Source organism: Dasypus novemcinctus, chromosome 24 (genome assembly GCF_030445035.2).
Source record: "Dasypus novemcinctus isolate mDasNov1 chromosome 24, mDasNov1.1.hap2, whole genome shotgun sequence".
NCBI classification, from domain to species: Eukaryota; Metazoa; Chordata; class Mammalia; order Cingulata; family Dasypodidae; genus Dasypus; species Dasypus novemcinctus.
This window is the reverse complement of record NC_080696.1, coordinates 18260393-18284324: the sequence shown is the minus strand read 5'-3', so window position 1 is coordinate 18284324 and position 23932 is coordinate 18260393. Positions and strand designations below refer to the sequence as shown.

Here is a 23932-nt window from a genome sequence, read left to right as displayed (position 1 = left end):
CAGCACTATCTTCCCCAGCACATCCCAGGCCACATCCACAGGCCACATCCACGGAAGGGCATGCGTCCTGGCAATGATCCCGGCCTGTGGGGCCACCTTCGGAACACAAGAGGACGTGCTCACAGCACCCCCTTGCGGTGTCCAGCAGGATGTGCTCAGGAGAAAGTGCAAGTTCCCCAGAGCCCACTGGAGGTTGCACTGGGAAACGAAGATGTTCCACGGGTGGGTAAGGCCGCAGCCTCGAAGTTAGCTGAAACTAGCTCTTCACAGAAGATGACCGTGGGGTTCCTCTAGTGGTACTGTCTGGTATGGGAAATTGAAGAGGTCTTCCTTCAACCCATCCCAACCCCTCCCAGATACCCACACAGCAGAAGAAGTGAAAATAGCAATATCAGCCATTTGGCGTGACTGGACGGCTGGCTCATCTGGAACCACATTCTCAACTGACAACTCAGGACCCAGTCATGCATGGTTGCACTTTTATACTTTTTTTTTTCAAGAGCTGGATGGAAATACAATATATTCTCATTTCAGAAAAGAAACTCTTTTTCTAGGTTGGCAATCATTATGCATGAAAAATTTAAATGTTACCTTGTCCCAGAATTTTCTCTTGGAAAAATTTAGCACGGGATGATGGTTTCTAAAGATGTCATGGAAGATGTGCTCATATATAGAAACCAAAAAATCAAACTTCTCATTCAATGGCCTTGCTTAGGACTAAAAGAATTAAGAATTGTATAACAAAATATTTTATGATAAAGCACCTTGTTTTGTGACAATTAGCATAACAAAAACACTCTGACCTGTGTCCAGGAACACGCGTAAGTGTGGTGGTGATTCATTTTAAGGTGTTAACACTCAAAACAAAGCTAAGTTCCCTTGTATTTTCCCAACCCCCAAGAATATATATTTTTAAATAGTTAAATCAAGTCAGAGCTGTGAATTAGCAACTATTTTTTTTTTTTTTTTTTTGATTCTTACAGTTCTACTGAATTGGGTGGAGTTTCAGGTGAAATCCTGGCTTACTTATTAACTTTGGTTTTACTTTTAGATTCAGAGCAATTATTTCTTGGCAGTCATACAGGATAAGAATATGGCTTATGATACCTGTTACTATCTCTTTTAAGGAAAGAGCTTTGGGGAAGTCTTAATTTTCATGAAAACTAGTAAAAGACGACAGGATGGAGAACTTGAATGCTGCTCACTGTCAGCATCAGCACTGGGACACTTCCTTGCATCCTAAAAGAAGGATCCCCAGTGGAATGTCATGTGCAGTCTCCTGGATGTGAGGGCCAATGACCCTTGAAAATTAAGATGTAATTTTGCCACTTCCTACTTGCAATCTGCAAATCAGGGTTCCAGGTGAGTCAACCCAGAAACAAAGGACAAACACCTGGCCCCACAGAGACGGGCTCATTTTACTTTCCAGGCAAAATCCCTAATGCGAAACTGGCAACACTCCAGGAGAGAAAGTAATGTGCTCTGCTCGAGGAAGAATACAGAACAGAGTTTATTTTACACTATCCGTCCAGAGAAAACAATCGCCATAAACCAGTGCAAAATGTGCAACAGTGTCCATAAGTGTGTCTTAGCTCTGAGAGCCCAAACAGATGGTTTCCTCTCTCGTTCCTCATTTGGGCGGGTGCTCATTGACTAATGCCGGCCTCCATTTGCACCTCAGACAGAACATTCAACCAATTGGTAGCAGGTTATTTTTACAATTCATACCAGAAGGTGTACGAGGGATGGGAAAACCCTACCAAATGAATGATAAGTGATCAGTGCTTAAAGGAAATACAAGGGACAGCACGGGCAAGAATCCACAGTTTCAATAAATACAAGTGTAACAAGCATGGGTGTGCCTCAACTCGGTGGAATTAGTCTGTATATTAATTCAGCATCATATAAAATCTAGCAGGGCGATGGAGCAGTGATTGGCAAAAAATGTTCACAATAATTTATGCCCTTGAGCGAGTCTGCAATGAACACGTTCTGTGGCTTCGAAGGTGTCAGTTCTTGGTTTCTCCTACCCTTGCCATCCCTCCAGGAGGGGACAGGGAGGTGGAGCCAGGTCAGCTTGGCAGTAGTGTCCCAGAAGGAAGGACATTTGCCCAAGAGCCAGCCGTCGGGGTCCAGTGTACTCAATGCCGAGTGGCGAATTGGGACTTTGTTGACGACATCTGTGCAAATGCGCGTCTCTCCATTTGCAAAGAAACCAGTGTCTATAGCTCCTGTGCAGAAAGCAGTGGTGGCCTCTGGGTCACTCCCTGTCACCCCAAATACCAAGCAACAAGAGCACATCTTAGGGACTCAGGAGCTGGGGGTGGCACCGGTGGCTGATTGCCTGGCGCCTTTGTGGATGGAAAGATGAACCAGGGCCCCCTCATCAAAGGCCTCGGGCAGGCTGGAACTATTGCTTGAAAAACTAGAGAGAGCCTAGTGTGAAAGTGATGGTCACATGGACATGAGGGAAGCTGACTTCCTTGAAAACCTTGCCCTACTCCTCCCCCCACCCCCACCCCCAGGTAACTCCCATAGAACTTTGGAGATGCATCCTTGGTTGGGTATAAAAAGTCATGCATTCATTCCCGGGAGCCTTGCCCATCGGTCCCTTCTATAAACACTAAGTCCATGCACGCTCCAATGTGCTTCGGATTAAACCCCAGAAGACACTGCAGGTCCAACCTTTGGATTATCAACTAACCCAGAGCCCAGTTGAAGAAGATGCCAGAGAAAATCTTGAACTCTGGAAGGAAAGGGAAAAAAAGGGGAGACCCCTCAAAGCAAAACCATCACCCTCAAAACCCAGTAACCTGGGAATCAACCCCAAAACAAAACAAAATCCCAAACACTCCCTACAATCCATGTACCCTCGCCTTTCTATTTCTGCCACAATCTCAGGCCATAAATTAGATTATCTTCGGTCAAATAACTTAAAAAAAGGCGGAGGGATTGTACCAAGTTTTGCCTGACTTGGGCCAGTTAGCAGCCAGTTTTTCTAGAATCTCAGTCACTGTTCAAAAATGGAGCTTGAAAAATCACGTCGATGTCGGAGGTCTTCGCATGGAGGAGGTGGGAAGGGGTAGGAGGTAGGATTCAAGAGGTGGAGGAGCCAGGGAAGGGGTCGGGGAGCTCCTGGGCCACCTAGCCAGGGGTGGAGGCCTACGGACAGCGCGGGACAGACGGACGGCACGGCCCCGGGGCCCGCGGGACTCGGGATGCGGCCGGCTCTTGTATTGCACAGAAAAGAAGGAACAGAGCCTCGACGGTCGGCCAGTGGATCAGTGGTCCCCGCACATGGGCAAGTTCACAAAGGTGAACACGTTGAACTCCGTCATGATGGAGAAGCACAAGAAGACGCCGTACAGGAAAAGACACCCGCAGCCGAGCTTCTTGTCCAGCTGCCACTTGTTCAGGTGAACGCCAAACACCTGCAACAGACAGAAGCCGGGTCAGACGGCACCGGGAGGAGGGGGCCATGGTAGGGGGCCAGGTCCTGGGGTGGCCTGGGTGGGGGCCAATTGGTCAACCCTGGGCAAGCCACCGATTCTCTCTGTGATTGCAAAACCCACTTCTCAGACTGGGAAAGGTAAGAACATGAAAATCAAGAGAAGTAGAAGTCAGGACCTAGCGGTTGTGGGAAAATAAAGCATCATAAAAGAGGGGATTCGTCAGCAGAGCCTACCAGCCATGTCTTGTCTCCTGCACTCCCATCCCAGGTCTTCTGTGCCCGGCATGGCCTTTCTGGGCCCTTCCCCACGTCATCCCCCACTTGGAACATTCCGATCACCAGGCCTGGGCTCTCCCTCGAGGACCCTTCCCCGGCAGCCCTGTTTCTCTTCCACGTTCCAGCTCCTGGAGGCCGGACAGCTGTCCTTCTTGCTCCTCACTGCTGCCTCCAGACCATTTTCCTTCTTTGCTCCCTGAAAACACCCAGCTTGGAATCTAAAGGCTTGTGAAGGTCATGCTGTAGCCCTCCTGCCTGTGGTCAGCTATCGACCCCGGTCACGCTTGCCCAGTCCCTGGAGATCGTAAGTCCCAGCACATTGCCACACTCTCTACCATGCCTGTCACCTTTCTCAGTGATTTCAATATCCACAAAGGGGAGCTCCTCCACCCTACCCTAGCCCACTAGCCACATGGGGTTACTTGAAATTAAATTTAAATTAATTGGAATTAACAAAAATAAACCTTCAGATTCTCAGTTGCACTAGCTACACTTCAAGTACTCAACAGCCACAAGTGGCTGGTGGCTACCACATGTGGCTGGAGCACATATACAGGTCACTTCCACCATGGCAGAAAGTTCTAATAGATAGCCCAGCAGTGTAGACCTTGACATTCCCAAGAACAGAATATCTCCATAATCGCAGCATGAAACCTTCTATTTCCGACCACAATCTCCTGCCTTTCCAGCTCACTTCATCTGGTATCTGAGCTCCACCAATCCTGTGAGCCCCCTGTGACTACCACCGCTTCACCGTCCTTCATCCCCCTTGTGTCCTGCCCTCCCTCCTCACCCTGCTTATATTTCAGCAGCCATCGTTAGCATGATGCCCTGACAGCCACCCTCAATTTCCGGGCCCCTCTCTCACTTTGTGGTCCTTGCTTGGCTAAGCCACAGCACTTCGGTTCAAGCCAACTCTCCATTAATCCAAAGTGGGCCATTGAGACTCTGGCAATCATCTTCTATTTCCCCAGTCCACGCTCTTTCACTTTCCTTTGTGGCTATTTCACACCCCTTCTCTTGTCAAGCCTCACCATTCCCTTCTTCTCCCTCCCTCTCAGCTCTTGAACTGCGCTCCTGTCTCCCAGAGCTCCCCGTTACCACACTGACCCACCCATCTTCTCTCCTGTTTATGAGCACCTGCTGCCCAGTCCCTGTCCACGGACCGCTCCTCTGCTTGTTTACTAGATCCCGTTTCCTCTTGCTGCGTAAGACATAGTTCTAGTAATGTGCCCTTCTATCTACATCCTTCTCCCCACAGGATTTGTTCAAATTGGCAAAGAAGAATGCTCTCATTTCTCTCATCTTAAAAAACAACACTCTTTGTTGATTTCCATTTCTCTCCTTCCTTTACAGCAAGATAATTTCAAAGAAAGAGTTGTAAATACCATCTGTCTCTAATTTCTCTCCTTTCATTCTCTTTTTTCCAGCTCCCCTCAATCTTCTGCTCCCTCCACTAGACAGAAACAACCCTTTATCAAGAGCAGCAATGAGTCTGCCATTCTGAATTTCATGGCCAATGCTAAGGATTCACTGACTTGACCAACCGGCAGCACCTGCCCCAGCTGATCGCTCCCTCTACCTGGAAATACCTTCTTCCCTCGGCTCCTGGTCGGCACACTCTCTGGCTTTCCTCTGACCTCTGTGATTTCTCTTCTGTCTTTTGGTGTTCTGGCCTCATCACGCTGAAGTACAGCAAGACTTGGATCTCAGGACTCTTCTCTTTTCTGTCTATACTTGCTCCCTTAGTAACTGCATCCAATAGCACGACTTTAAATATCATCTATGTTCTGGGATCTCCAGCCTGGACCCTTGCCCTCAGACTCATATTTCCAAAGCCTTTCTTGCCATCTCCCCTTAGATGTCAAATAGGCACTTGAAACTGAAGGTGTTTGAAATGGTGCTTCCTTCCCAAACCTCCTTTCCAGCTTTTCCAAGATCCAGTTTCAACAGTCCAGCTGGGGTCCAGCCCAATCTCCTATAGCTTCCACAACTGTGGCATGGCATAATGAGAAGTGATGATCAGGTCCTGAGTTATGAGCATGGACCCTGATATCAGAATGTTTGCTCCTCCACTCGCTCCCAGTGCTAACGGAGACAAGTTGCTCAAGTTTTCTCCACCTCAGTTGTTCATCTGTATAATGGGGATGATAATAGTGGCTACCTCATGGCAGTATGGAGAGCTCCAAATGGGAAAATACATGCAAAGTAGTTAGCACAGTGCCTGGTATTCACTAAATGTTCAATAGATGGTGGCTATTACAACACCGTACCAGACCTGAAGAAACTCCTAAACTATGAAAGAATGAATTATGTAGATTTTTGTTTTAGTGTAAGGCAGTATTTGCTTTGGTAAAACTATGACATTAGACTTACACTGTGAACCTGTAAATGACTTCTCTTGCTTCCTGCCTGCCCTTCTCAATTCCCATTCTTTGGCATATGTATGTCAACAATATACCAGGTATGATTCTACTAACATTTCCTTGAGAAAATTAAGGATAAAACATATTGCCCCTCAATGGTTATTAGTGCAAAAATTCAACAGCATGCTTGTATATTAATGGATACCTTACATGGGTATCCAGGTGTTGGTGTTAATTTGTTCCCACCACCAGTGGAACTGGGAATATTAAGTTATACAGATGGGTGTTTCTGCAGAGAAAGTGGAATGACATGAAAGTGCACAGTCAATAAAATAAATACATTCTTAGGCTCTTGAGTATGAGTCAAATCCATGTATTTATTGAGATTTTTAGTTACCTGCAATAGGCAATTATTGAAATCCACCCTTCTGTGACTAATCCTGCAGAAAAAGTGGGACCTCCCTCTGCTTTGATAAAACGGTGTGTTCTTGACATGAGACAGGGTCACACTTCCCAGAGGAGGGCTAACTTCCTTCCAGAAAGGGAGAAGGGCTTCCTAGTGAGTAGCTAGGACCCACTTCTATAAGAAATGGCCACAAGCTGGGACATGTGGAGGCCATGGTCATCTGGTATCCAAACACTGGAGTCAAGAACCCAGAAGGAAGAACATGAAAACTCTAGAAGGGGGAGAGAGTTGCAAACCCACCGTGACGAAGACAGAGGCTAGGAGCAAGCCCACGGAATAGATCAGTCCCCTGCTATTCAGTCGAATCTGCAACAAAGGATTAAACAGAGTTAGGCTTCTGAAAAGACAGCTGCTTAAGGCAGGGTGCGCAAGCAACTCTGAGAAGCATTGATTCCAAATCTCTGCTTTAGAATGGAAGAGCCACGGGAGGCCCCGGCACCCAGGCTCCACAGCATCCTGTTCTAAAATACCCCAGACATGCCTTGTACCCTCAATAAATGAAGACCCAGCTGGGACTGTCCCATGGCCACTTTAATTCTCCATTGTGTGTGGCATGGTTCTTGTCGCTCCAAACACTCCCTATGGATTTGACCTCCAGAGAGCTTTCCCTTTCTTTTTTTTTTTTTTTTTTTTAAAAGATTTATTTATTTATTTAATTTCCCCCCCTCCCCTGGTTGTCTGTTCTTGGTGTCTATTTGTTGTGTCTTGTTTCTTTGTCCGCTTCTGTTGTCGTCAGCGGCACGGGAAGTGTGGGCGGCGCCATTCCTGGGCAGGCTGCACTTTCTTTTCACGCTGGGCGGCTTTCCTCACGGGCGCACTCCTTGCGCGTGGGGCTCCCCCACGCGGGGGACACCCTTGCGTGGCACGGCACTCCTTGCGCGCATCAGCACTGCGCATGGCCAGCTCCACACGGGTCAAGGAGGCCCGGGGTTTGAACCGCGGGCCTCCCATATGGTAGACGGACGCCCTAACCACTGGGCCAAAGTCCGTTTCCCCCCTTTCTTGAACTCACTCTTTTAGCGTGCATTTCATACCACTGGTGATGGTGACCATATTTTGAAAAATATTAATGGACTTTTTATCTCTTTTTCATTAAAATATCTGTGGCCTTCCTCCTAACTTGATGGGTGGTCCCAAGCAGAACAAGACACATGGGTCAGCTGAGAGGCTTGTTTTTAATTCTTACCAACTCTATCAGTTGATGAATTCCACTCAGGTGAAAGGCAAGCATGTGAGTTGGCCCTTGACCAAAGGTGGATTCCTGGATAAGCTGATCATTCAAGCCTTGTCTTCCAAAAATAAAAATTCTGCAAACTAAAACTTCTGCCTGACACATTGGACAAGAATGTGAACGCTGATAAATGAAATACCTGTCCTGAGGTGTGCGCTACTGGCCGTGGACTCTGGCTAAAATGTGAATGGCCAGGCAGCCTCCTGGCCATTCTGCCCTATGTCTTGTTCCTTTGCCCTCCCACTGTGGGTGGGGCCCAGGTGACAGGGATGGGTGGGCCAGCCCACAGCCTGTTGGTCACCACTTGTCCCCTTGTGCCTCTACCATCACCGTGAGAACATGCCCTGGCTGGTGGTCAGCTCCCAGGAGGATGAGAGACCTGGCGAGCAGAGCTACCCGCCATGCCTGGCCTCGAGCAGCCACATGAGCAAGCCCAGCTGTGGTCAGGCGAGCCCCTGCAGCCTCACAGACGTGAGGCAAATAAATGCCAACTGCTGTGGAAGGCTGAGATTTGGCGGTTGCTGGTTATGCAGCAGTAACTGGAGCGGCTGCAGCACAGGATCTAACTCTCGTCCTGGCTTAGTGAGGAAACTTCATCTCACCCGTTCCTCCTTGTCCACCCCGACTCTGGCAGTGACTGACCCTAACTGAGGCTGGATGTTCGCCCGTCCCCACGGAAGGCCTCAAGCCCAGCTGACGTCGCCCATTCTGGGGAGTTGCTCCAACGACCAGGCAGCTTCGTTTTCAGGGCAAAAGGAAAGGGGGTGCTCCAAGAGGGACTTATTTGTGTCCCGTTCCCATGGAATCTCACCCCAAGGGTGTCTGTGACACCAAGCAACCGCCAGGTGTCTGCACCCAAAGTTCTTTAACCCAGCAAATTACTCGCTCATGTGGACAGGTCCAAGCTCTGGAAGAATTACTGACGGCGATGAGCTCATCTTTAGCAGGGGAGGTCGGAGGGGAGCGCCGAGGCTCCTCAGAGCAAGATGACGGACCTAAGCAGAGAGGAGGAGCCTGCTGTGGCAGTACCCTGGAGCCGTGAACAAGCACTCTGAAATTCTTTTGAGCTCCTAATTTTCAATACTGCACTGGTTCTTCTAAGGACAGGGACAGCGCCTGCCTTCCCCGTGTGCTCCCTCTCCAAGCTCTGGGGCGGAATCCTTATCAGCAACAAGAAATGAGTTAAAGTGAGAGCAAAACTCCAGGCAGGAAAATTCCCTTGGGCCAGGCATTTTCACAAGTAGACATTCGAAAACAAAGCTTCTGGACTTTACTCTTCCTACATTCCCCTAAAAGCTTAAAGAACACTGCTGCAGAAATTCTGAATCTGGCTCCAAAGACAACATTCAACTTTCTCTTCTGTTCTCACCTTTTTCCCTGCAGTCTACCTTTGGTGTCACATGCACCGGGGAGGGCGTGGGGGGTGTTTTTGCTGTTCCCTGTTAGAGACCCAGGCCCTCCAAGCTGCTATCTGGCCCTCACTCTCTGACCCCACATGTCCCCACTGAAGCCACATCAGGAATTAGAGCTCTCAGTCTAAACCTGAACCCCTTACGGCCAGGGGAGCTGTGCTTGGACAGAGAGCGGCAAAGCACAGTCCACCGGCCAAACCTGGCCTGTCGCATGTTCTTGTAAATAAAATTGTATCGGAACCCAGCTCACTCGTTTAAACGCTGCCTATGGCTGCTTTTGCTTAAGTCAAGGAGCTGTGATGGAGACTCGCTGGTCCATAAGGCCTAAAATATTTGCTCGCACACCCTTTACAGAAAATGTTTGCTGACCTCTGATTTAGGGCGTGGGCTCCAGACCCAGCTTCTGGGTTTTGAAGCTCTGCTGGGTCGCTCATTTGTGTATAATCACAGACAAGAGACTTACTGTCCACACGCCTCAGTTTCCTGCTGTGAAATGGAGATAAGACAGCTTCTGCCTCTGGGGTGGCTGTGAGGATTGATTTTTTCCCCTGCCTGGGGCTCTGCAGTGGATTGCATTGTGTGTACCCTCAAAAGACCTGTTCTGGATCTACATCTTGATTCCAGTTCCTGGGGGTGTGAGCTCATCTGTGAGCAGGACGCTTGGTTAAGGCGTGGGCTCATTTGGGAATGGGATCTCCTAAGATACCACTTTAGGAGGGGCCAGATGGAAGGAAGGCCCATGGTCACTGGGAAGTGGCTGGAGGAGCCAGCGGGCTGAAGTTCGTGGACACCAGGAGAGCGGATGCTAGGAGCGAGAGACAGACATGTGATGGGGGCAGAGACGCAAGCCAGGGCGCCCCAGGGACTGCCGCAAGCCGGCGCCGGACGCCGCGGGCTGTGCGGGGAGAGTGTGGCCTTGCCATCACCTCGGTTTCCGACTTCAGCCTCTGAAACCATGAGCTAATAAAGGCTTGATATTTAGGCCAACGCACTCTACGCTCTTTGTCACGGCCACCCTGGCAAACCAAGGGAGTCTCCACCACTCGGCGAGCTGCCTGAGGCCACTTCCCTGGAACCCAGCTCCTTTCATGAACTCATCGCCTGAGGTTCCTGGATCAATGCTTCAAGAGGGCAGGGTCCACCTTTGTCTTGATCTCCTGCCTGCACAGGGCTGGACCCAAACCACCTGCTTAATAAGTAACCGATGCAGGAGTAATGAATGTCCACGAAGTCTCATGATGAACATGCTTGCAAAAGAGCGCTTCTGGGGCAGGGTGGACTGGTCAGACAGGACGGAAGCAAAGAGAGCCCTGGCGAAGGTTCCAGAAAGCAACGCAGCCCCGCCCCAACACTGCCTGACTCCTGTCCCCACTTGATTTTATTTTTCTTACAAGCATACATAGCTTCCTTTTTCCACTGAACATTTACCTTTAAATATTTTCAAATACTCAGAAAAGTTGAAAAATGATACCACCCTGGTTTTGAAATGAACTTCCCAGTAAAGTTGCATACCCTGAAGCCTTTAGCCTGCATCTCACTGAGCCGAATTCAACTGTAGGTCAGAGCCTTTTATTTTTAGATGCAGTTTTCCTACAGTGAAATTCACAAATTGCAATGGTTCAAATGAATGAGTTGTGAGAAGTGCATGCACCTTCTCCAAACTCCAGCCACGACACAGCACTCCCACCACCCCAGAAAGTTCTTTTGGTCCTTCCCTGTCAATCTCACCCAGAGGCAACAGAGGCTCTAAGTTTCTACACCATAGCCTGGGTTAGCCTCTCCTAGAACATCACATGAATGCGGTCAGACGGTGTGCATTCTTTCATGAGGATTCTTTTATTTATAATAGCATACTGTTTTCAAAGATGCCTTCATGGTTTCTCATTGCATCAATAGCTCATTTCTTTTTCTAACAGTAGAAATACAGCACAGTGTGTCTAACTCTTCTCCTAGTGATGGGCAGCCAGGCTCCTTCCAGTTCTGAGATATTAGCATATACCATTTTTATAATTCAAAAATCAAAAAAATGAGCAGCCACCCCTAGACGGTTCCTTCTCGCCAACAGGATGACTACTCTGAAGATAATGAAGATGGCTGCTGCACTGCTGAGATCCCCGGGCTGTGCTGTGACCTGGCACACAGTCTCATCTCTCATGTCCCTTCTACAACCGGGTATGTGGCCCTTGATCTGACCTAGTGTAACTTGCCTCCCCACCTTAGCACACTCCTCTCTCCCCTTGGGAGCCTTCCAGTCCATAGGGTGGGGTGCTCCCTTTTTCCCCACCCCAACAGAAGGCCAGGTGCCTCTTCTAAGTCCCCTGGGACTTTGCTAGTCCACCTGCCTTTGCCTCAGGGGTGAACTGATCTCCCCAGCTAGTCCACATGCTAGGAGGGAAGGCGCTGGGTCTCGAGTTCTTCTTCATTCTGCACTGCACCTAAATGTCCTCCTGGCTCCACGCACTGTATGTTGAGCTGAGCGTTGGCTGGTGATGCTAAAGCAGACAACAGCACCGGCCCTTCATGCTGGTAGATTACCTTTGTAAAGGCTTGAAAAAGCCTCTGAGGTCCCATCTTGCCCAGTGTTTAGCTAGACAGTTCTCTCCCTCCTCCCTGCTCCCCAGATGAAGGCACCGTCAGTGCAAATTCAGAAAGTCTCCATAGCAATGCTGCAAGAAAGTCTGCATGGCAACACTGAGCTGAAAGCGCCCAAGGCTCAACTCAGATCGTTCAATCCTGACACTCAACATTGTTTTTATTACTTGCCTTCGAAGGTATGCATCTTCATTCTCCAACTCCCTCTTGGCCGTTGTTGCCGAGGAAAGAGAAGCCTGGCTGCTTCCTCAGGCAACAAGAAGCCAGCCGAGATGCACGCAGAGTTGTCTGTTTGGGTGCACACACAGACCCATTCCCACATTGTTCCACACGTGCACACAGTTCTTGACATAGTTCCCCGACTCCCACAGCATTTGGGGAGCCCGAACCCCCAGCCTTAAAGAGTCTGGCTCCCCTATACTACAGTTTTCAATAATCGTCTCTCTGCTGCCTGAGGTCAGCTCCGCCCAACCAGTGAATTCTTTTAGGAAAAATAAGAAGCTGCTGGATTTTTGCAAATTTATTTATAACCTGGAACATATGTTGCATGTCACTTTGCATTTTCTCATTTGGGTGATTTTAACTTTTGTTTGGCTGTAGGTTCCCAAAGGATGGGCCTCATTTTGGTTTTCCATTGTATGACATCACTGGGTGGGTGTCTCTTTCCTTCAGCCATTAAATGAAGTACAGTAATGCAATGAAAATAATAAAAGTAAACCAGCCTACAGCAAAGAAGCAACTTAAGGACAGCTGAACTGCCATATTAGTCAGTCAAAGGGATGCTGATGCAAAGTACCAGAACTCTATTGGGTTTGTAAAGGGTATTTATTTGGGGTAGAAGCTTACAGTTACCAGGCCATAAAGCATAAGTTACCTCCCTCACCAAAGTCTGTTGCCATGTGTTGATGCAAGATGGTGGGCGATATCTGTGAGGGTTCAGGCTTCCTCCTCCTCCCAAGGGTCCATGGTCCCAGCTTCTTCCAATATCAGCTGTAGGCTGGAACAAGTTTTGTCTCTCTCCCAGGGCTTGTTTCTCTCTGGGCTCAGCTGCTCTGCTCTCTCCACAAGGTCAGCTGTAGACTCTCAGGTGAACAGCTCGTCTCTCTTCCGGGAGCTTCTACCATGTCTAATGGAGCCTTCTTTCTTTCCTCACGTATCTGCTTCTCTGTGTGTTTACTTCCTGGGGCCCCAATATCAAGACTCGACACTGTCTCCTCTGCCGTGTCATTTTCTCTGTGAGTCCCTGCCCCCTTGGGCTACTGACATGGCCCAAAGCCTTTATTACAATTTAATCAAGTAAAGTGAAACCTCTGAATCCAATCCAAATAATATACTCAGCGAAACTGACCAATTTACAAACATAACCCAATATCTATTTTTTTAATTCATAAATAATGCCAAATGGTACACCTGCCTAAGCCTTGCCTTTCCAAGGTGCTCTATGAACAAGGTCTCGGGGCAGCTCTGTGAGGTGACTGGGGTGGGTCTGTTCTTCCCATTTAAACAGCTGAGTCTGAGGGAGGCTAAAGACCTTCGCCACGGCCCTCCCCGCCCCCTCCCCGGCCAAGCTTGTAGTGTGGGCCCTTCCCTAAAGGATAAGCTCGAGTTCCAACCCGGACCTGTCAGTGTGACCTTGTTTGGAAAGAGGGTCTTTGCGGATGTCATCCAGTTAAAGTGAGGTGACGCTGCAGTGGGGGTGGGCCTGGAATTGCAGGACAGGTGTTCTAAGGAGAGGAGAGACCGTGTGAAGACAGGGGGAGACTGGAGCGCTACTGCCATGAGCCAAGGGATGCCTGGGGTCCCTGGGGGCTGGGGGCGGCCAGAAAGGGTTGTCCCCTGGAGCCCCAGGAGCGCCTGGCCCTTCCCCTGGACTTGGACTTCTGGCCTCCAGAGCCATGAGGGCATGAGTTCCTGTTGTTCTGAGCCACCCAGTTGGCGGCACATGTGGAAGGCAGCCCTGGGAACCAACCCAGGGGCTGAGCTTGCGCTCAGGGCTAGGCTGGGGCGCCGGATTCTAGGCACTCGCATCGCACTCTGTCCCTCCTCTCTGTTCTGCATGAATCCCAAGTGAATCTGAAGACTGCAGAGGCCCAAGCAGCAGCCCCACCGGGGCTCCCTCCCGCCGCCTCCCTGACTTTGGTGCACCCCAGCTGACCAGCTGCTGCATCCAGGCCTGACCCCGGAATGTGCTGGCAGCTAACGGCCCTGGGTGCTGTCCTCCACAGGTGGCGCTCAGAAGTGGGTGTATAAACCCCCGACTCCCGGGCTGCCCAGGGGGGCCCACTTCCCTGATCGCGCTGGCAGATGGAGCTCCTGCCGCCGTAACTGCTTTGCTAACACCCCTCTGCTGGCTGCCTTCCTGTCCCACTCTCACCATCCCCACTCTCCCCGAACAAATTCCTGGGCCCTCGAATCCTTGTCTCAGATCAATGGCCCTCGGGGGAGCTCAACTGTGATAAATAATGAGACTGAATCAGCTTTAGGCCCTGAAGACCCAGGTAAGGGCCATGGGGGGCCTGCAGGGAGCCTGTCTTCCCCTCGAGTCATCTTATTTTCCTGACCCAGCCCTTGAAATCTCACCTTAAAGATTCACTGTTAGGGGACTGGGTGGGGTCCCTGTTGCTCCCAGGAGCTGTTAACAAGCTCTAGAGGCATCACCCGTGAAGAGGTCAGCAAACAATCCCTAAATCACCGATCCAGGTCCTGCGGGAAGAGTCTGTAGATGGCCCCTGGTAATGGCATGCTGGAAAATGTTCAACGACCTCCGTAGACTTCAGGGGTGGAAATACACCTAGCAAGGCCGTTACCAGCTGCCAGCGAGAGGTTACAGGTGCGGGGGTTGGAGGGCTCTGTACCGGTGCCTCCCGCGAGCCTGTAGGGGTGGCTCTGGCACCCCAGCACTGCCCCTGGGGGTTGGGGATGGGGTTTTCAGGAAAGTGAAGACTTGCTTTAGAAGCTAGAGCAGAGGTCGGACATTAGGAACCTGCTTTGGGAAAGATTGCTAGCAAAGGCAGGAAAGAAATGTGGGCAAGCATCCAAACTGATTGGTTCACTGCTTCCATCCGGCCCTCTGCTGGGGAGCATACATTGAGTAAGACAGAGCTCCCACCCTAAGTGAGAGAGTTTGGGGAAGACATGCATATCAGAGATTAGAGTCCCAAGTGATTAAAGAAGGTGCTAAATTTGGCTGGGGGAAGGCTTCTTGGAGGAGGGGTTTGGTGGGAGAAGCTGCCCTTGGGAGAAGGAGCTTGGAAAAAGCCCTTGATACAGTTGGCCATGGGGTCCTCCTTGGAACACTGTCCTGGTTTCATGGTCCCGCTTTCCCCTGATTCTCCCCATTCTGGCTGATTGTTCCTTAGCTTCCTTTTCCACTCAACATCAGGCTACAGTTCTGTCTATATCTACTTCCTTTTTTTTTTTTTTTTTTACTCCTCCCCACCCCCCGCTTGCTTGCTTTCTGCTGTGTCCATTCTTCTATGTGTCTGTATTTATTTTTATTTATTCTCCTCCTTGCAGCTTGCTTGTTATCTGCTCTCTGTGTCCATTCGCTGCTCTTCTGTGTTTTTACTGTCTCCCTTTTGTTGCGTCACCTTGCTGAGTCAGCTCTCTGCAGTACTTGCGGGCCAGGAGGCACTCGGTGGCACTTGTGGGCTGGCAGCTCTCCGCGGCATGCAGGTGAGCCTGCCTTCACAAGGAGACCCTGGGACGTGAACCCAGGGCCTCCCATATGGTAGATAGGAGCCCAGCTGATTGAGCCACAGCTGCTTCTCTGCTTCATTCCTTTTATGGTCAAATACCATTCCACTGAAAAAAGGAATGAAGCTCTGATTCATGTGACAATGTGCATGAACTTTGAAGACTTTGTGCTGAGCGAAATAAACCAGACACAAAAGGATAAGCATTGTATGATCTCACTTATATGAAATAATTAGAATACCCAAATTTCAAGAGTCAGAAACTAGCAGCTAGTGTGGGGGTAAAGAATGGGGAATTAATATTTAATGGATATGGAGTTTCTGTTTGGGGTGATGCAAAGTTTTGGAAATAGATGATAATGGTGGCACAATGCTATGAGTGTAATTACCACCACTGAATTGTATAAATGAAGGTGGATAAATGGGAAATTTTAGGTTACATATATGTTACCAGAATAAAAATAATTTAAAAAATTCCACAGGGTGGTACAACAAAAAAGTGAACTCTAATGCAATAGGACAGTTAATAGTATAATTATAACAATGTTTCATTAGTTGTGACAAAGATACAACACTAATACAACATGTTAACAACGGAGAAAAAAGTGTGTGTTGGTGGGTGGTATGAGGTACATGGGAATTCTGTGCTTTCTGCAGGATTTTTCTGGAAACTTACAACTGCTCTAACTAAAAAAAAAACATTCATGCTATTGATCCCCAAATTTCTATCTGAAACAAAGACCTCTCTTCTGAAAGTTCAGACCTATTTATTCCATTGCATACTTGACATCTTCATCGGATACCACTTGGGCTTCTCACACCATCTGTCCTAAGCGGAACTCTTGATTGTTTCCTCTTGAATATGCTCTTCTCCACCATCCTGTCCTCCCCATCTCATAAACAGTTCCACAATACACCCAGTTGCCCAAGACACTCGAAATCACCTTTGATTTTCTCTTTCTCTTATCTCCTTGCGGCCATCCATCAGCAAATCTTATCAATTGTCCCTTAAACAACAAAAATTCCTTTTTTCCCTCTTTATCTACACCAACCCAAGTCACCACCCTCTTTTGCTACCAGCTCCCTAACTTGTCTCCTCTCTTCCACTCTGGCCTTCTTCTAATGTATTTCCGGACAGAATTATATATGATCTTAAAATGTAAATCAGGGAAGCAGATTTGGCTCAACAGATAGAGCGTCCGCCTACCACATGGGAGGCCCAGGGTCAAACCCAGGGTCTCCTGACCTGTGTGGAGCTGGCCCACGCACAGTGCTGATGCGCATAAGGAGTGCCGTGCCACGCAGGGGTGTCCCCCGCATAGGGGAGCCCCATGCGCAAGGACTGCGCCCCATAAGGAGAGCCGCCCAGCGCTAAAGAAAGTGCAGCCTGCCCAGGAGTGGCACTGCACACATGGAGAGCTGACACAGCAAGATGACGCAACAAAAAGAGAAACAGATTCCTGGTGCCGCTGACAAGAATACAAGTGGACACAGAAGAACACACAGTGAATGGACTCAGAGAGCAGACAACGGGGGGGCGGGGAAGAGGAGAAACAAATAAAAATCACCTTGCTGCAATTCTCAACTGTTAGAATAAAATCCAAACATTTCACAATGGCCAACAAAATCCTGGAAGACCAGGTCTCGGCTGTCTCAACTCACCTCCGCATTACCAGCTGTTTCCAGTAGTGTGGAATCAACCACCAGGTCCCGTGGGCTCTTTTTCTGTCATCTCTCAGCCTTCCAGCATTCTCCAGCTTCACTGCCACTTCGGAGGCAGAGTGAACTGCCGGTCCCTCGTCCTCCTGTACTGGGGCTATCTGTTCACACTCTCATGGTGAGCAGAGCTACTTCCCTGCTTCCTGACCTCATGTTTGGCCACGTGATATGCTCTGACCAATGGGATTTTAGTGGTTTTGACATGAACACAGGTTTGAAATGTATTTGCATATTTAGGTATTAACCCCTGCATTCCTGTCTTTCATCATGAGAAGAATATGCTTCTGGCAGCCACTGGTCCAAGGAAAATGACATGCACGTGGAACAGACCCATCCAAACTTGAAGCCAAGCCTGAATCAGCTCCTTGTCCACCCACAGATGCACAAGTGGGAAATCTATGTTAACTGATGTATGCTACAGGGTTTTTGGAGTGGTTTGTTACACAGCCTTAAGGTAGCAATAGCTAACTGATACAGTTCCCCGAGTCCAGGTCACCATTCCTGGATCACTGCAAATGCCTCATAACTGGTCTTGCTGCCACCAGTCTTGTCTGGCTCCATTCTCTAGGTAGTTGTCAGAATCTTCTTTCTAAAATGCACATACGATCACACCACACAGTTAAAAGGAAAAGGACGCCAGAAAGAAATGTCCTCACTCCAATACTCTCCATTCTTCCCACTGCCCTGGCTTACGATGCCCTTGACCACACGGTCACTCTGTCTCCAGTTTCATTTTTCACCCCTCCCCTCTGCACCCCCATTCCCCACTCCTCACGTTCTACCCTACAGAGCTTTCTTGAAGCTTGGTGTTTGTTCCTTCTGTTTGGAACGAAGTCCTCTCAGCCCTCTCCACCTGCTCGGCTCCCGGCAATCTCGGATTCTCAGAGTAAGTGTCACTGCCTCACAAGCATTCCAGGTGCCCCTGCCTAAGCCGCCACAACCGCTGCACGGCAAGCCCTCAGAAGAGCTCACCAGGCTTGGTGTTGGAATGGTGGGTTTAGTTTTTGACTCCTTCCAAAGGCTGTAGTTCTGGGAGCACAGGACTGTGTTCGTCTGCTCGCTGCGGCATCCCCAGCAGAGCTGACCAGCTGAGCACACGAGAGGCATTCAGTGACGCTTGGTCCAAGCAAGGATGGGCTGGGCAGCAGGTGTGGAGTGAGGACTCTTCTGTGGCCTTTTCCTTTTAACTCTGCGGATTCTGGAAGCAGGATATATTGCTGAGCTCTGGCTTGGAAAGACAAGAGCTTCTTGTCACTTCTTGGATTTATTGTACATTTTTAAGCCCTGGTGTAGAAATCTGCGTTTTGCCCTGGCTTCCTGGAGGTGCCTGGCAACATGCTTGGCTCTCTTCAAGCCCATTGCCACGATGGAACAGGAAGCACTCATTGTCCAAACTTCGACTTTGGAAATATTTATTTCAGGCAACAATCAGGTAACTGCCTTCTAAGCAAGCCACAAAGTGCGAAGAAAAGTCAAAATCTGTAAAATGCATTCATTCATACCGCCCAATGCATGAACCTAATATCATGTGCAAAGCAGCTGTCTTGGTGATAATGAGGACTTGGAAATCTCATCTCGTTGAAAATGAAAAATTGCTTCAGAATTGTCCGCAGGGCCCTGGTCAGGGCGGGAGAGACCGTTAAACCCACACAGGCTGCTCGGTTCTGATGTCAGGGAGGCAGACGGATGTCAGCAGGTCAACGCCATGCTGAGGGGAAGGAGACTCGGGGCTGGCCTTTCAGAAATGGAGCCTGTCTCTGGGAAAAGCTGGGGGCAGAGGGGAGGGCAGACTGGAACACATGCAGGAAATAAGTCCCTAAGTTTGCTCTTTCCACAGACCTGGGACAATTTTCCCAGCGCCTTCTCCATCCACAGCCAGTGGCCCCAGACGAGGCTGGGCTCAGGGAGCTGGCGCTCCAAGATGCCACCAGGGATCCGGGGAACACGGGGGATCTGGGCAACTCTGCATCCTCAGGAAAGCTGCCACCAGATCCTTAACCCTGTGGCCCTGGGCTGCCACTCCTTTAGTTGCCAGCGTGTCCGTGGCACTTCTAGAAAACAATCTGGGAGCCAAGGGCTCACTTCCCTTCCAGTTCATTCTCTCTTGATATAAAGGTGAAGAAGCCACCTTAGCTTTAATCAGCAGCCCCTGTGCTCTCTTTCAGTAAAGATTCAGGCTCAGGGGTGGAGCCGGTCTAAATTCTACCCCAACCATCAAGCCCATGGTCCTGTGCCCACGGCATCCACGGGCTACTGCTGTGGGCACCATGTGCTTATTTTGTATTTTGTTTTGGCAATAGTTCCCTCCCTTCTCCTTTGGCCTTCTCTTTGGTGTCTTCTCTCTGCCCCTCGCCAGCTTTGGGCCTTGGATTCCTGATTTGCAGAATGGGGCCTAGAGCAGCACTGCACATAGGATAAAGCCCAAAACTCTTAGGAGCCTGCGTGGTCCCAGGCTGTGCAGCCACTGCCTTCCGGGCCCGCTGCCCTCCACCTCACTCGTCCTGCCCTTGCCTCCCTGGCCTTCTTTCTGTTCTCAGGACGCACTGGCCTCAGCATCTGTGCACCTGCAGTTCTCTCTCCCAGAATGCTCCCTGCATCCCACCCTGACCCTCCTCCCAGCTCTCCACAAGGCTGACTCCTCATTATTTATGGCTCAGCATAGAACTGACCTCCCTGTCCCCCAATTCAGTGACACCCCCATCGCATCACCCCATCTGACTCTTTTCAAAAGACTTTCACTCTCTGAAACTAGCCCACTTGTGTTCTTGTTCACTTAGGAGGAGTAAGCCCTAAGAGGGAGGAGCTAGTCTGCCTGCATCCCCAGCACCTCGCCAAGCTCCTGGCATAGAACGCATTTGGTGAAGGACTACTGCCGTCCCTTAGTTAGCCATCGTAGGGATTAAATGAGTCCATGTGTGCTCAGTGTCCCCACAGTGCCCAGCGCATAACAGGTGCTCAATGGATGAAGCCATTTCTACTATGTTTGCCTTCCTGCTCTCTTTGGCTAGCTTATTCTTCCAACCTGCTCTGCTCACATGTCCCCCTTCCCAGGTGCAGTGATGCTGATGGAAAAGTTAGGATCCATCTACCCATCCACCCACCCACCCACCCACCCATCCACCCATCCACCCATCCATCCATCCATCCATATATTTGTTGAGCAGGTTCCAAGTGCTAGGCTCTGTACTAGACACAGAGAGAATGGTAAGTGAGTAAGATGGCACAGTCCTGCCCTCAGGGAGATCACCTCTCTAGGTCTAAGGGGGGACATAGACAAAAGGGCAAAGATAAGCACTTTGATGGGAGCTTCTGAAAAACACAGATGTTCCCCCTGATCCAGGCTTGGGGTGACATCTAAGCTGACCCCTGAAGGAGGAGCTGGAGAAGGGGACAGCAGGAACCCCTTGTGGGGGCTACTGTCACCCCCTCTTTGAGGAAGTCTGGTCCCCGAGGGCCATTTTCTGGGGCCCCTGATCTTCCAGGGAAACAGAAAGGCAAAGCTGAGCTGGGCCAGTGCTGTGTTGCTGCTTTGAGCCAACATTACTCGACAAAGAGGTTATCTGTATGAGTGAAATTTCCCAGAAAAGGAAAGTCTCCTTCTCTATACACTAGTGCCTTAAGTGCTTTTGACGAAAATATTCCATTCTGAAATGTACTGTAAACTTGGTGCTCATCATATCCATGGGCTATATAATTTAATTTTTTCTCGATAACTCTGAATTACCGCCATGAGCATACATTATTTGACTGGGCCGAAATATGGCCAAACTCTCAGGGGCTATTGATGTTCAAGGGATGGCATGCCCCTATACTTGAGAAACAAAATGTATTTTTTATCTATACATTTAAAACATGCCTACTGTGTACAAGAATGGCGATGGGTACAGTGTGGATGGCAAACATGAGGTGGATAGGGCCTTATACTTGGGGTGCAGCAAATAGATTTGATATGTGGAAGACACTGTGAGACGGTAGGAAAGAGAATGGGCCACAGGGACACAGGGAGATGAGATTCTGTGCAGTGTCTGGGAAGTGCTGGAAAGGATTGGAGGAGCCAGGCATGCAGGCAGGACTTGGGATTTTCTTCTTCTTCTTTTTTTTTCATGGGGTTCCTCCCTGGATGAATGCCCTCTCAACTACAGAGAGCCAACTAACTGAGTAAACTAAGTAAAAAGTTGCATTTCAAGGAATGTTACCAGGTCAGGGGGTGGGCTCCTTATTCTGTCACTCTGTGATTTGGCTGACCTGGCTGGCCTGTCTCTGCTTCTTTCCCATTTACATTTCTGACTCAGTTTAACATGCAAATGTTTCCTGATAATGAAGAATATCACTACTTAAGAAATAACAAGGTTCTAGAAGACACAACATTAACTGAAATACAGCTGTGGCTTCCTGATGGTTTCTAAGTTGTATTACTGAAAAATAATCTAACCAACATTTTTCCTTTGAATCCTTAAAATCCCAAATGGAATCTTCTTTTCAACAAATAGTGTGGAGTCAATAGGACATCTAGATATATACATGCTACAGAATAAAGGTGGACCCCTTACCTCACACCATATACAAAATGAATTTTCCTGGATTTCCCTGGGCGCCATGAACTGTTTATAGACCAAATCACCAAATTTCTGCGTTCAAAAGAGAGGCCTACACTGGGCATTTGTATCCCTGGACTACAACGAAGATGTCTCTGGCACTGGTTACAGAAATGGTGGTATTAGGGTAAAAAATGCAACTCGACCCACCTTTCTCTAGAGTGTCCCCACCCCAAAGTTTCCCCTAACAGCATGTTCCTGCATGTCATGGAGGTTGGTCATAAACCAAGAAGTGATCTGTCTCTTCACATTTTCCCTCTAGGATAAAGGCAACTTCCACCATGGGACAAGAGTAGAGTGCTCCTTAAACAATTCCAGAAGAAGGAATTGGAGTGATCCAATTATGTCCTCTTCAGATTGGAAACATGAACATGAGCTAAATCTCTAATATGGCCTGAATTTTTGTCTTCACGTCATCTTGCACTAGACTTTGGACCTGAAAAGTGTGTGTTTTCATGGCTGTGGGTGTTACTGATATGAGAATCATGTCCAGTGATCTTTTCAGACTGAAGAATGCTGGGGAAACATTAGAAGGAGAGGAAAGGAAGACAGATCACTCTGGGGGTTATTTATGGCAAATAACGTGCCTAAGACAGTTGGAATTCCAGGGTTGATATCCATGTTCAGTTGGGAAGCTTTCAAAATAAGTAAGAGGGACTAGTTTAATTTAAGATGGGACCGGAATTTTGGTTTTGAAAATTTTTGATTTCACCTTCCATCACGGTACCCTGTAATATCAGTAAGGAAAAAATAAACACAATGGATTTTAGGGACATTGAGGAATTCTCATCCTCTGTTCCTGCCTCATCCATTCATCATTGGAGAGCATCAATGTGGAAGATTATTCATGGTTTTCCAGATTGTTTACAGCTGAGTTTCTTTCCTTCCTTTGCTGCCTGCTGTGAGCCACTGTCCTCCAGTCCTCACTGTATAGGTCTGAATTTCACTTCTCTGTAACTTTGAGAAGAGGTAAGTGGAAAAGCAGAAAAACAGATGAATAAACCAGGTACGATGTTGCTGAACAAGAGATCCAGACCCAAGGTTCCCAGCTGGATTCAGGGGCAAGGAAGCCAGGCAGGGCCTGGAGTGGCAGTTAACATGGACTACAAGGATGAAGCAGGAAATGAAATGAGTGACCAAGCACTGCATTAAAAGAGAGGACTTGTGGATGAAATACCCAAGACAAATGGTGACTAAGTAACAACAGAGGGTCACTAGATGCTTTCTAGGGAAATTAGGTAACATTAACATAGGGCTTCTGTAGGGCTTTTGTTTGGAGGGGGATGTGCAGGTTTGAGGCCACAGCTGAACTGCTTGATGTAACGAAGGAAGACGATGATGGGGTGAGTAATCTTCCTTCTCCACCCTCATTCTGCACCATCTGTCTCTCCTCAAAAATAATGGTGAGCCAAATGCTTCTTATAAATATTGATTTGAAGGGGCATCAAATTATTAGCCCACCGAGTGCCCCTGTGCCTCAGCCTGGACCTGAATTTTCCTCAAACTCACGTAAGGTGAGCTGGTGGAAAGCTAATGGAGACGTAGTGGAAGGCTCATCATGGGTTCCACTGAACTCAGTGCATTTATCATGGCTTGAGTATGTGTGTGTATGTGTACACATAAATACACACACGTGTGCACCACGGTGAAGGCAGGCATGTGTAAGACTCAGTGTCCATCTCATGGAACTTCCTGCGGTCAGAATATGAAGGTGCCATGAAGCTGCCCCCAAACCTCAAGAATGAAGTTAGGACAAATTAGAATATAAGGAATATTGTCGTTTTTGTTCATTGTCAAGTGAGCACCTGCCTAATCCAGCCAGTCTACTGCCCCCAACCTCTCAAACAAGGTTCCCTGTTCTTCATTCACTCTGCTCCACTTACACTGGCTTCTTTCTCTTTCTCCAACATACCAAGTTCACTTTTGCCTCAGGGCCTTTGCACTGGCTGCTCCTGTCATCCCTGACAGTTCCTGTGCCTAGAATGACTCTGCCCCTTCCTGCTGCAATTTCCCCTTGGCTGGGTCCCTGTCACCATTTACATTCTTCAGAAATATTTTGGTGAGTTAGGAAATAGCATCCCTATCTACCTGGACCACCTGGATCATCAACCCGCACATCCACCCCAGGT

The 23932-nt window shown here is 48.8% G+C and overlaps 1 protein-coding gene across 2 annotated transcripts in view; it reads right to left on the bottom strand.

The window, feature by feature from the left end:
* Window positions 1-1486: 1486 nt before the first annotated feature.
* SLC24A3 (solute carrier family 24 member 3) overlaps window positions 1487-23932 on the bottom strand; it is a 567991-nt gene continuing 545545 nt past the window's right edge. The window contains exons 16-17 of one of the 2 annotated variants that reach the window (XM_004447747.4): window positions 6800-6865; window positions 1487-3431 (exon numbers count right to left, since the gene is read on the bottom strand). In XM_004447747.4, coding sequence (XP_004447804.3) covers window positions 3282-3431; window positions 6800-6865 — 216 coding nt within the window. In that variant the 3' untranslated portion in view covers window positions 1487-3281. Of the gene's footprint in view, window positions 3432-6799; window positions 6866-18841; window positions 18976-23932 lie in introns of those variants that run through there. The other variant, XM_058286760.2, reaches the window with a different exon arrangement.